General features: G+C 43.3%; 1 protein-coding gene across 5 annotated transcripts in view; it reads left to right on the top strand.

Annotated features, from left to right (window-relative positions):
- Window positions 1-13,758, top strand: part of AFTPH (aftiphilin) — a 157,762-nt gene that overhangs the window by 123,040 nt on the left and 20,964 nt on the right. For 2 of the 5 annotated variants that reach the window (XM_029593631.1, XM_029593632.1), the window contains 3 exons: window positions 3,027-3,158; window positions 6,767-6,827; window positions 8,414-8,497. In XM_029593631.1, coding sequence (XP_029449491.1) covers window positions 3,027-3,158; window positions 6,767-6,827; window positions 8,414-8,497 — 277 coding nt within the window. The remainder of the gene's footprint in view (window positions 1-3,026; window positions 3,159-6,766; window positions 6,828-8,413; window positions 8,498-13,758) is intronic. The other 3 variants (XM_029593633.1, XM_029593635.1, XM_029593634.1) reach the window with 3 other exon arrangements.

Below are 13,758 nucleotides of genomic sequence, written 5' to 3'. Positions count from 1 at the left end.
ATATGGGTATGTCCCTTTAACCTCTTAAGGCTATGGAGTCCTCACCATTTCTTCACTTGGCTGTAAGATTGTACTCATCCAGTTAGAATAGCAAGAAAAACATGAGTTCCCTTGGGCAAAAAGAAAATTGTATTGTGGGTGTTCATATTGGTATGATACAGCTCTAGACAAAATCCACCAGCATTTGAGATCCATCTGTGCTTTCTATAGATGCTAGATTCCATGTTGACCATTTGTGTGGCTCTGCAAACAGCTTTAATAAATTATTTGATTTTTGCATTCAAATTTGTTGAGGAGTTTTGTTAGTATTTTTTTAATTAACACAGTGGCTAAAGGATAGAAATTAAGAAATGAGGTAACGTGTTAACTTTAGATGTAACATTTCTGCACGGAGTGGCAGTTACTACTCTTAACAGAAGGCATGGGGGGGGGGGGGGTAAACTGCACAGAGCAATAGTTACTATGCTAAAAAAAACTTGCTGAGTAGCTGGATGGACTATTTGGGTCTCTTTATCTACCATTGCTTACTATGTTGTAAGTTGTACCTACCACAGTGAAGAAAATCACATATTAAGTCTGACCTAATGGCCACATTATTCACTTATATGTAACTACTGTATGATATTAAGCAATAATTCTCAAAACCATGCATCTCCAACAAACATTTAGCCATATGACCCACCATCCCTTTTCTCACCTCAGCTCCTTCCCCAAATATTTTTAGCTAAATTCATCAAAGTGCCTTAAGAATCCTTCCAAATGATTATCAATCAGTGGCTCAGATGGGAAGTGCTGTGCACTGCCATGAATAAGATCTCTAGTTTGTTCTCCGGGTTGAGTCTTCTGCTCCCTGGGTTGGCTGGAACTGGGCTTGCTGTAGAAGCAGAGTTCACAGCCCCTGGGGAGAAGAGGGGTCGTGGTTCTTGCTTAAGGGTGACGGTGGCTAGATTCAGGGTCTACGATTTCAGGGTTTAGGAAGAAGCCCCCTGTTGCATGGCTCCCAGCCCAGAATCTTCACTGCAAAGATCTTTGGGAAATGGGGGGAAATCTCTGGGTAGTTAAGAATGAAGGCTTAGGGTACCATCTCCCAAATGTTGTTCCAATTGAATTGCAAGGGCAAAGGAGCAAAAGGAAACTGCCAGGTCAAAAAATAAATGTTATGTTTGGTGTAATGTGAAAAAAAAGATGTGTATAATGTAATTGCATGCAAAAGGATGCTGTGGTATGAGTGTGGAACCTCCCTAACTCTAAATGACCTGCCTTTTGTTAATTTAGACCATTATAGTTAGGATACAGCAAGGTTATTTGGTTGTATCGAATCTCTAACCCTTATATGCATGTAATGCTATGCATATATTTTATTCACATGGGGTATATTTTTGTTGGCAAAAGTGATTGTTTTCAGCAAAGGATCCAGAATATTAGTAGTTGGTCTACAGCGAGAAGGTTTTGTGAGTCTTGAACAAACTATAAGGAGGGCATGCCAGTGATATCGTGCTATGATATATTATCCTTACTCTGTACAGAATTAAACATTAAATAAAATCTCTGCCTGCTTTGTACAAAGGTTTGCATAGAATGTAACAATAGAGGACATGCAGAAATCATTAGTTTCAGCTTCCTGATTCTGGAGTTCTTTTAATGGCATTTTCTTTCGTTCTTGGGAACCGTTGTATTTAGAAGAATGTCACAGATTTCCTTGCACTCCATAAATACGTTAGTCCAGTTAAAAAGGTATCACCTACATTTTCAGCCAAAATTATGATTGGTTCATTCTGTCTTGTCTCCAATGACATCACATGCATTTTATGTAGCAGTCAGATAAGTGTGAGTTTCTGTAATAATCCCTTTTGACGAGCTTCCAAACGTGGCTATTTCCAAAAGTTCAGTGATTACTTAGAAAATGAAAGAATAGTCATGCTTTACTTTCTTGTTCTAAATGGCTCCCTTTCTATTTTGGAGAAAAGGTGAAATTTACCGTAAGAAGTACTTTGAAAGTCTCCACTTTATTAAAAAGAAAAAGAAAAAAAGCTTAACACGATTCAGTGTTAGGTTTCATTATAAGCTGCTACCAGGAGGATAATGCTTAGAACAGAGATTGCACTGGGTTAGTATTAGATGGTTTCCACTTTGCCCTGTACTGCATCACTTCTTAGTGAACTGTTTAACAGAAATGGGCTACCAAGAAACAGTGTTTCTCATTTATGGGTCAGGCCTGTGATTGTATGTCTCCATGGAGTGTGTTTCATCAAAGCAAACTCCAGACTTGGATATCCTACGCAGTACTGCCAGCAAGCTGCAGAGTCTTTATAGCTCTTTTAAAAATTCAGTTTTAAAGAGTGTAATTCGCTGTCACCCAAATTTTCGATGGCCCGCATGTGTTAAAACTGGGAGAGTTATGCACATGGCCGGGCCATGTGTGCGCTGAGCGCATTTTAGAAAGGGCCTGGCCATGCGCGTAATCCCCGATACGTGCAGAAGTGCTGGGCCAACGAAAAGGGGGGGCATGGTCTGGGCGGAGACCAGCCTGGACAGCGGCTATTAGGCCCTGTCCCGGGGAAGCACACGCCGGCAGCTAGCCAGCGAGCGTAACTTACTTCTGTTCTGAAGGATGATATATTTTATAACATGCACGCGGTGACACATGCATGTTATAAAAATTGGCACGTCCATGTGCCCACGCTGGGAACCGTGCGCACATGGACGCACGCAAGTTGTAAAATCAACCCCTATATATGTTAATTTGGGTCTCTGTGTATTTCTTCTATTCTGTGTTTATTGCAGAACTACTAAGGGCACAGCCAAGCAAAAAGTGCATTTGACATGCTTAAGTTGTTTCTTGCCTGTCACATCCTCAGGCCAAATAGTTCAGGAGATTCAGATCCAGTTGTTGACTAAAGGCTTAACTGAAGCCTCCTTCAAGAATGAGCCTTTTAGTGCTGCCAGCACAGATCTCTATTGCTAGACAGATCAAAGTTTCCTTCCCACTCTCTGTGGCTCTTTGATAGTACGTGATATTTTTTCAGGGGATGTTGGAACCCACCAAAGAACCTTTGAAACCAGTATCTGCTGCAGAAAAGATAGCTTCAATAGGCCAGACTCCCCCTGTATCTCCTGAGATGAGTGCCTGTACAGCTGACCAGTTCCAGGTAAGCGGAGTAAGTATAGCCTGATTCAGTTCTGCAGTTTGTGCTCAAGGGAGAAGCATCACTGCCTTAGATACAATCTGTGAAAGAAATAGGTTTTAATTAAACCAACAGATGATCCATCTTTTTCTTTAATCTAAGTACAAGTATCAAGGCAGCTATTTTCTGAAAAGAGATTGCACAATTTTATTTTTATTTTTTTAGAATTTCTAAATATAGTTTATTTCTGTGGCTAGGTATTAATTAAATGAACGGTTTTACACATAATAAAGATTGAAAACAAACAAAAAAAAAAACCCCACTACGCTCTACTACTTAACAAAAAACCTCTATGAATAAAAAAAATCTCCTTTCCAAAAATACTTAAATATAGTTTTATCAGTTTTGAGTCAATAAACTGTATTCAAAAATATTGGGCAAAAAAGCCAGTTCATATCACTTTGTTCAAATGTTTCTAATCATAACTGGCATAAAAAAATACCCATTTATATTTATACAGGCCAAAATATAAGAATTCTGCAGCAAATGTATTCAGCAGTTAACTCCAAATGTCCAGTTCCATTTACTGTAGTTGAGCCCCTATGCAGAAGGCAAGTAGTTCCACATTTTCCTATGCATGGATAGAATATACAAAACTCGGTCCCTTCCACCTATCCCCAACAAAGGACCTCTGTTTTGACCAAAGGCTACAGCAGGGGAATGTGTATATGAAATGCTGACATCCATGCATGTAGGAAAACACTATTGACTCAAAAACCACCGCGTGATGGAACATTTGATAATGAACTTAAATGTAACTCTGTTGACTCATAAGATTGAATGTCGCCACTTGATGAATGTCATTGCAGATGAAACTTAACACTTGGAGCTTGTTCTTTTGCACAAAGTCACCAAAGTCAGTTATCCCATATGTTTCTCCGGGGACATTCATCAAGGGTCAGCAGCGTTCAAGCTTATGAACAAGCGGAGTTATATTGAAGTTCACTATCAAGGTTCCACCACATGGCGGGTTTTGAGTCAACAGCGTTTTCCACAGCCTATATGACATGGATATCAGCAGATAAGTTTGACAATTTTTCATGTACACATTCCCCCTTCTGAAGCCTTTGGGCAAAACAGAAGTCCTTTATTAAGGGGTAGGTGGAATTGACTGGGTTTGTATATGCTATCCGTGCATAAGAAAAAGTGAACCTGCTCGCCTTCTGCACAGGGACTCAGCTGGAATAGATAGAAAGGTTCGTGTGTTGGACTGATGAAGCAGGAGGGTAGGTTGTCTAAGAATGCCGTTTGGGCAATAATATAGATTAGACACCGAAATAGTCCAAATGTAACCTTTTATTTGAGTGGAGACATATATTCATACAGGTCGCCACTCAAATAAAAGGTTACATTTGGACTATTTCGGTGTCTAATCTATATTGGTCTCCACTCAAATAAAAGGTTACATTTGGACTATTTCGGTGTCTAATCTATATTATTGCCCAATCCTGTAATTTTCTTATGCCTACCCAGATCCTCAATCAGTTTATGGACTCTATCTCTTACCAGTTTACGGACGATTTACCATTGAACCCTGTAAATAGTTACTCAGTTTCTAGGTTATTTTGTTAGTTTCTGTACGCATAGTTACTGTTCTATGTAAAGGCACAGCCGAAAAGTTACAAGTTATATGTAAACCGATACGATGTGCAAACAGTTGTCGGTATATAAAAAACTCTAAATAAATAAACAAACAAACAAGGTTCGTGTGTTGGACATTTGGAGTTAACTGTTTAATATGTTTGCTGTAGAATTCAGATGTTTGGGCTAGTGTCAGATTTTATATCTTTCCAGATTGAAAAAAGAAAACCTCTTTGCCATTGGAGCTGTAAAGCTTGAAGATTATATTTTTCCTCAGTTTGATTTTTTCCCATTTTTAAATAGATCTATTTTAATTTTAATCCTGATTTTTGTTTTCTTATGGATCGATCCAAGTACTTTTTGAGCTCACTAGGTAAATATAAATGAGTGTGTTTTATGCTAGTTATGATCAGAAATTACACTGGCTCATTAGCAAACATGCAAGCAAAGTTATATGAACTGTTTTTTTCACCAAATATTTTGAAATACTGATTATTGAATCAAAATTGATAAAACTATATATGTTTATTTTTGGAAAGAACATTTTTAAATCACAAGAGGTTTTTGTGTTAAATGATAGAGGGTGATATTTTTTTCTTTTCTTTTGGTTTACACATACAGGCTGATACAGTAAAGTTCGCGGGCGAGCGCCCACTCAGGCCACTCTCCTGTGCGCGCAATTCACTAAAACAAAATATTTAAATTAGGGTCAGCGGTAAAAAGAGCAGCTGCTGTCAGTGAGTTTGACAGCCGACGCTCAATTTTGCCGGCGTCGGTTCTCAAACCCGCTGACAGCCACAGGTTCGGAAACCAGATATCGGCAAAATTGAGCGTCCGGTTTTCAACCCGTGGGCCGATTTTACTTTTTTTTTTTTTTTTTAATTTTTGATTATTTTTAACTTTTGGGACCTACGACTTAATATCGCCATGATATTAAGTCGGAGGGAGCACAGAAAAGCAGTTTTTACTGCTTTTCTGTGCACTTCCCCGGCGCCAGCAGAAATTAACGCTTACCTTTGGGTAGGCGCTAATTTCTGAAAGTAAAATGTGCGGCTTGGCTGCAATAGCTATGCGAAGCGGTAAGTTAACTTACTGCTTCGCATAGCTATTACATGACATGGTAAACTTAGTGCACCCTGCGATAATCCCCCCTATTTTTCACATCCTGCGCTAAGGAGAGAGAGAGATATATAGATATATCTTTATAGAGTGCCACCTGATAGGTCGAGGTGAAGTGTTAGTGGTGGTTTAGGGGCCAGTTTTACATGCAGAGTGAGATGTACGAACAGCACAGTACACCTTGGTGAAGATTTGACGTCATTTGGAGTGAGGAAAGTCTCACAAAGATGAAATTTCTACTATGTTCTCTCACCCTAGCTTGATGGACATTTCATCTTTTGAGACTTTCCTCACTCCAAATGACATCAAATCTTCACCAATGTGTATTATGTTGTTCGTACGTCTCACTCTACATGCAAAACTGGCCCCTAAACCATCACTAGCGCCTCACCTCGACCTATCAGGTGACCCTCCTATAGAGATATAATAAATAGGTGCATACAGTGAGGCCCTCCCCAGAGTCTGAGTCTCTCTCTCTCTCTCTCCTGGTCATTTCAGACAGATCACACAGCTTAATGCCAGGGAAAAAGCACTAGTTATTTCCAGTGTTAAAACCATGTGATAGCATGCATTATGCTATCGCATGACGCAATGTGACCTCTAATTTAACTAAAACCCACCCAAACTCCTCCCCCCAGTCCCGCCCCCTCAAAAATGTACACATGCGCCACTATACTTTTTGCATGCGATATGGTGTTACGCATGTGTTAACGTGTTAACGTGTTATCACACGTGTTAACGCCATGGCGCATTTTGATAAATGATCCTATTAGTTTGCAGACTTTGTTAGTTTCTAACGTGGTAATTAAAATTTTTTTTTTAAAAAGTTTAGCTGAGAAAATTGTTGTCATTGCATACTAACCCTGCCTTCTCTCCTCCAGGACTCTCTCCCACCTGTCCAGTTTGACTGGAGTAGCAGTGGCCTTACTAACCCTCTAGATGGTACGTCTCTCCGTAGAGCCTCTAGCACCAGAGCTAGAACTAAGAAAGCTACACAGTTCAGACAGCCTTCTCTCTGCTGATTTTGTTACTCCTTATTCTTGTCTCTGGAAATTCAGGCTTTCTTTCTGATTAGTTATCCTCCCGGCAAAAACTAGATGAACAACACTGGTCTTTAGACTAAAGGAAGACTGATGTGGAATACACATTTGGGCAGAAAACTGAAATTGCATTGGTTTAGTGGACATCTGAAAAGAGAGAATTTTAATCATAGTGGAAACTTTAACATCCTAAGAAGTGTTTTTAGCTTCAAAAGTATTCTATTTCAAATGTATATTTTTCCAGTAATTGTTTGTCTCTCTGTAGATGGTAAAATGAAATGTTACAGTGATTCAGTAACGGGAAGCATAGTCCTTACTCCACAACTTGCACAAAGTTTTAAAATTATTTGTTTTTTCTTCAGCATTATGATTCGTAAAGTAGGAGTGGAAACCAAATTTCCCTTCCTTTTTCTTTTTTTGCTGAAGCTAGCACTGTAATTATATTTAATGCAAAATAAGTAATGTTAGAAAGGCATTAGTTGGTAATGTAACAGATTTTTTAGTTAATAAAGGAAGAAAGTGAAACTTAACACAGTGTTTCATCTCACTATTTTAGTTTTCTCTTGAAATTGAAGTGTTAGTTTGAAAGAGGCAAAAAAAAAAAAAGTGCTCAGTATTCACAGAGTAGATTAATATCTTTACCTACAAAATCCTCAAGAGCCATATGTTTTTCAGGTGCTGACTTACACTGACAAGTCCAGTGGCTTAAATGTTGTTGGGATTCCTTGTGTTTGCATATTGATTATCTTTCAGTGCTGTTCACAGATCTGTAGAATATGGAGGAATGGATAACCTGGCTAGGAAGGGAAGCCTGGATGGACATCTCTTAACTGTTGTGTGGTGTCTTATTACTTCATTTGGATCCTTGTGCTTTCTTTTGAGAAAACTTCTTCGAAATGTATCCTGTTTGTGATTTTTGTTTCAGCATTAAAGGGGAACAGTACAGCTTACTGTTGAGGATCAGAGCACTGATGCACTGCATTCCTTTCAATGCACTTTTAATAGTTTTAAGCCAAGCGATGTAAAAGCAACCTAATCAATTAAAACCGACACATCTTTTTCCACTTCTTGGGTACCATAGGGTCCAGGTGACAAATTAAAATTTAAGTGCATATTGTTGGCATTTTAAGAGTATATGAAGAGGTATTGTTTCCCTTTAAATGAGCAGAAAATCTTTCTTTTCTTGTTCTGTCTGGTACGTTTCCATTTTTGATTGAAATAAATCTTTTCTTTCTAATTAAAAATTTCTAGTGTTGAGTTACTTATGACTTGTGTGAAGAAATGTACATTGGAATTGCATTGTTAATATCCTCATGTGTTACATACTAATACTGTAAGCATTGTTTTGATATCCATTTTAAACTGTGTACTGAGTACTAATGATAACTTGCATGTTTAAGTGTGTGTCTTACCCCTTTTTACACATAAACCCCTCCCTTGGCTTACCTTCTGTATGGCTGCCTACCAACATGGTCACTGAATTTCAAGCTAGTGGAGGTTCCACTCTTCTGAACCTTGATTTCTTTGGGCCCGTGGATGACAGTAGCTCTCTCAGCACCACCACAATCCCAGGTCAGCAGAGTGCTAAAACCTTGTAATCTAGATTTTTTTTTTTTTTTTTTTAACTATGTACTAAAGGCATGATCACTTTGCTTGGCTTTCCTACGAGCAAAGGAAACACTTTCATTGTACTACTCGAGACTTCATTTCCTTTCATTTGTATCCTGGTACTAACTAGCAACAGTTGAGTCCTTTGAAAGATTGTAACAGAAGCAAAGTGGTTTAAAGCTGTATTAGCACAGGCCTCAAAATATAATTAAGCAGGTAAGAGCTATCCCTTTTTAATGATCAAATATAGTTTCTGATTACTCTTTGTGTCTCTTTTTTTCTCACAGGACAAGCAGGATGGTTGTCCTCACAAATGGGTGACATCGAGGATGGAGCCCACCACGGAAAACTTCTGTCAAAGTTTAAACAGAACTTTGACTGGCCCCTACTGGGCATGCCCAGCAAGGCACTGACCCTGCAGCCAGCAGGGGTCTCCCTTCAGTCTTCTTTTTTCCGCGCAGCAGTTGCCACGCGGTGAAAGGAGCTCTCTAACCACGTTCCTGACAGGAATTTGGAAATTAATTTCCTAAGAAAATTTGCCCCTCAGGGGTCTCCCTTCGACAAATTTTTTAGTCATCTTACGGAACCCGGTAAGTTTTTTGCCTTCTTCCATCGACTGCCGTCGATTTTGGCCCTCGAGGCCTGTGGGCACTTACCGATCCCCAGCCTAAATTTTGGCTTTCAGCCATGGCAACGGGGTTCCGTCGTTGTCCGGATTGTACCCGGACTATGTCCATCACAGACCCCCACAGGGTTTGTGTAATGTGTTTGGGTAGTGGGCATGATGTCCTGACTTGCACCAAATGTGCCTTAATGACACCCAAGGGTCGCAAAGCCAGGATGGAGAAGATGGGGCTCCTCTTCCATGCACCAACCCCAACGCCATCGATAGCATCGACGTCATCGGAACCGGCACCGTCGAAGTTGTACCATCATCGTCAACCCTCCGGTGACCGTCCGCCATCGATCGCTTCTCGGCCGTCGACTCCCGTCCCTTCCCCGGATGGGCGAGGAGATCGGAAAGAAAAGCACCGCCATCGACGGCATAAGTCTCGGCCTGTCGAGGATCCACAGCCATCGACCTCTGCTCAAGCCGAGCCACCGACAACGAAGCCGCGAACAGACCGGATGCCCTCCACGTCTCGTTCGCCGGCATCGAGGAAACCCTCACCTTCTCGGGGTGTGGGGGCCGTGATCCCACCGGTTACGGTGGTCCCTCCGGCCCTGCCTCAGCCTCCCTCTCCCGTCGAGCCGGGTATGGTTACCCCTGGTCTCCGGGCAGAACTGGACCGGCTGGTCCAGGAGGCCATCGAGAAAGCGATGAAGAAATTACAACCTCCATCGGCACCGTCTCCGGCACCAGTTCCAGTGCCGCCCCCGGCACCGACACCGGCACCGGTTTCGCCACCGAGGAGGGAACCGACCACCGAGCCGTTGATACAAGCGCTAGCACCGCTACTGAGCCGCATGGAGGCACTCGTGACGGCCCTTCCATCGGTGATTCCAGTGCCATCGACAACACCACCGTCTCCGACTGGTTTCTCATCGGCAGGAGAAACACCATTTCGAATTCCCCCTTCCGGGGTAGTTCCATTGGTACCTTCTGGTATATCTCCACCGATTTATCCTTCGGCTCCATCGATTCCGCGCCAGGCACCGATTCCATCGGCAACACCGAAGCCATCGATGCCATTTCTGGTTCCACCTACTGCACCGATTCCACCTCGGTTTCCATCGATGCCTTCAGAGCCTCAGCCAGGTCCATCAGGGCTACAAGCCACACATGATCCCTACGATACCTGGGGTGATGATGATGATACCTCTTCTGACACAGATCTGCCTTCGCCACCATCTCCTACAGAGAGTAGAAAAAGATCTCCTCCTGAGGATCTATCTTTCATTAATTTTGTGAAAGAAATGTCAGAAGTTGTACCTTTTCAACTACAATCTGAAGCTGATGATAGACACCAGATGATGGAACTACTTCAATTTCTGGATGCTCCAAAAATCATTGCTTCCATCCCTATACACCAGGTGTTTTTGGATCTGCTCAAGAAAAACTGGGAATCTCCTTCATCGGTGTCACAAGTTAACAAGAAAGCTGACTCCACATACCTTGTCCAGTCAGCACCAGGTTTCCAAAAGCCTCAACTGGATCATCGCTCTGTTGTGGTTGAGTCCGCGCAGAAGAAGGCCAAGCGTCTTAAGCCGCACTCTTCTACCCCACCTACCAGGGACAACAAGTTCCTGGATAGTGTAGGACGGAAAGTGTATCATGGAGCTACGTTGATTTCACGCATAGCTTCATATCAACTTTACATGACTCAATACAACAGAGCCATCTTTAAGCAAATGCAAGACTATGCTGACACGTTGCCGGACCAATACCAACCACAGCTTCAAGCCCTTCTTCACAAGGGATTTGAGGCAGGGAAGCACGAGATTAGGACTGCCTATGACATATTCGATGCTTCCACGAAGGTTTCAGCCACAGCCATCTCAGCCAGACGTTGGGCTTGGTTAAAGTCATCCAACCTTCGCCCAGAAGTCCAAGATCGTCTTGCTGATTTGCCCTGCTTAGGCGACAATTTGTTTGGAGAGCAAATTCAACAGATTGTGGCGGAGTTAAAAGACCACCATGAGACGTTGAAACAACTCTCATCTGTCCCACCTGAGGTGACCTCCAAGCAACCGCAAAAGAAGGACTCTAAGAAGTCATTCTTTCGACCACGTCGCTACTACCCTCCGTCAACTAGGGCTCGTCCTGCACGGTCCTCTAACAGGCCTCAGCCTCGTCAGCCGAGAAAGCAAAGACCTAATGTAGCCCCACCTCCTGGGCCTACGGCGGGCCTTTGACTTCCTTGTATTGAGCACATGCCATCTCCCTCTTCCACACATCCCTGTGGGGGGTCGACTGTTCCACTTCTTACACCGTTGGAAACAGATCACCTCAGATCAGTGGGTGCTAGCAATTATCGCACAGGGTTACCACCTCAACTTCATAACACTTCCGCCAGACTCCCCGCCCCTTCAGGCATGGAGTCTAACCAGCCATTTCACTCAATTACATCAAGAAGTATCCCTTCTTCTACAATCAAATGCAATAGAACCCGTCCCTCCTTCTCAACAAGGGAAGGGATTCTATTCCAGATACTTCCTAATACCAAAGAAATCAGGGGGGCTACGTCCCATTCTGGACCTTCGGGCCCTCAACAAGTATCTGCAAAAAGAAAAGTTCAAGATGGTAACCCTGGGCACCTTGCTCCCTCTGTTGAAAAAGGGGGATTGGCTGTGCTCTCTCGACCTCAAGGACGCTTATACCCACATCGCGATCACACAATCCCATCGCAAATATCTGCGGTTTCTTGTAGGCCACGACCATTATCAATACCGTGTCCTACCTTTCGGTCTGGCTTCTGCCCCACGAGTCTTTACCAAATGTCTCGTAGTGGTAGCAGCATTCCTAAGGAAGGAAGGTGTCCACGTCTACCCCTTCCTGGACGATTGGCTAATCAGGGCCTCCTCCCAACACATAGCTCAATCCTCCCTAAAATTGACAATTCAAACACTCCTTTCCTTAGGGTTTCTTGTCAATTACGAGAAATCTTGCTTAGTCCCGTCTCAAACCTTATCCTTCATTGGAGCAGACTTGGACACCTTGCAGGCAAAGGCTTACCTTCCTCTTCAGAGGGTCCACACCCTAATATCCCTGGCTCGCCAGCTCCAGTCTCAAAACACTGCCACTGCTCGCCAGTTCCTCATTCTCCTAGGACACATGGCATCCTCGGTTCAAGTCACTCCCATGACCCGACTAGCCATGAGAGTAACACAATGGACTCTACGACACCAATGGATTCAAGCTTTTCAGCCTCTGTCCTCCATAGTCACAGTCACACAGGCCCTGCGCCTATCCTTAACCTGGTGGACAACTCAGGTCAACCTCCTTCAGGGCTTACCTTTTCTTCCACCGGATCCGCAAGTAATCCTAACCACCGATGCTTCTCACATCGGTTGGGGAGCCCATGTGGACGAATTACAAACCCAAGGGTTATGGTCCAAAGAGGAAGCCGAACACCAGATAAATTTCCTGGAACTTCGCGCAATCCGCTATGCACTCCGAACTTTCAAAGATCATCTATTCCATCAGATAATCTTAATCCAGACGGACAACCAAGTGGCCATGTGGTACATAAACAAGCAGGGAGGCACAGGCTCCTTCCTTCTGTGTCAGGAAGCTGCGCAGATCTGGGCGGAAGCCCTCTCCCACTCTATGTACCTCAGGGCCACTTACCTGCCGGGAGTAGACAATGTATTGGCAGACCAGCTGAGCCGTGTCTTCAAGCCACACGAGTGGTCACTCGATCCTCTGGTAGTGACCTCTTTGCATAGACCTCTTTGCGTCCCCTCAGAACCACAAAGTGGACGATTACTGCTCTCTCATTCGGAGCCAACACTTTCAGCCGAGAGATGCCTTCTCCCTCAAGTGGACGACAGGTCTGCTTTATGCATTCCCTCCACTTCCTCTTCTGTCAAGGACTCTCGTGAAGCTACGCCAAGACGGAGGAACCATGATCCTGATAGCACCCCACTGGCCACGCCAAGTGTGGTTTCCCATACTCCAGGATCTCTCCATCCGCAGGCACATCCCTCTGGGAACGGATCCGCATCTGCTCACTCAAAACGACGGATGCCTCCTCCATCCCAACCTCCAGGCCTTGTCCCTGACGGCATGGATGTTGAAAGGTTAGTCCTTCAGCCTTTTAACCTTTCGGATTCGGTTTCTCGTGTCCTGATAGCTTCACGAAAGCCCTCTACCAGAAGATCCTATTCATATAAATGGAAAAGGTACACATCATGGTGCACTTCTCAGTCCCTTGATCCCCTTTCCTGTCCAATCTCTAAGTTCTTGGACTATTTATGGCACCTATCAGAATCCGGTCTAAAGACCTCTTCCATTAGGATGCATGTCAGTGCGGTAGCCGCCTTCCATAAAGGTGTACAGGGTGTCCCTATTTCAGTACAACCCCTGGTAACACGTTTTCTTAAAGGCTTGCTCCATCTGAAGCCACCCTTACGTCCTCCGGCCCCATCTTGGGACCTTAACCTGGTTCTTGGTCGTCTAATGAAACCTCCTTTCGAACCTCTGCACTCCTGTGAATTAAAGTATCTCACATGGAAAGTGTTATTCCTTTTGGCTATCACTTCAGCTCGCAGGGTTAGTGAAT

The sequence above is a fragment of the Rhinatrema bivittatum genome, chromosome 3, assembly GCF_901001135.1.
Source record: "Rhinatrema bivittatum chromosome 3, aRhiBiv1.1, whole genome shotgun sequence".
Taxonomy (NCBI): Eukaryota; Metazoa; Chordata; class Amphibia; order Gymnophiona; family Rhinatrematidae; genus Rhinatrema; species Rhinatrema bivittatum.
The sequence above is the reverse complement of the archived record's forward strand: the minus strand, read 5'-3'. Positions and strand labels throughout refer to the sequence as shown.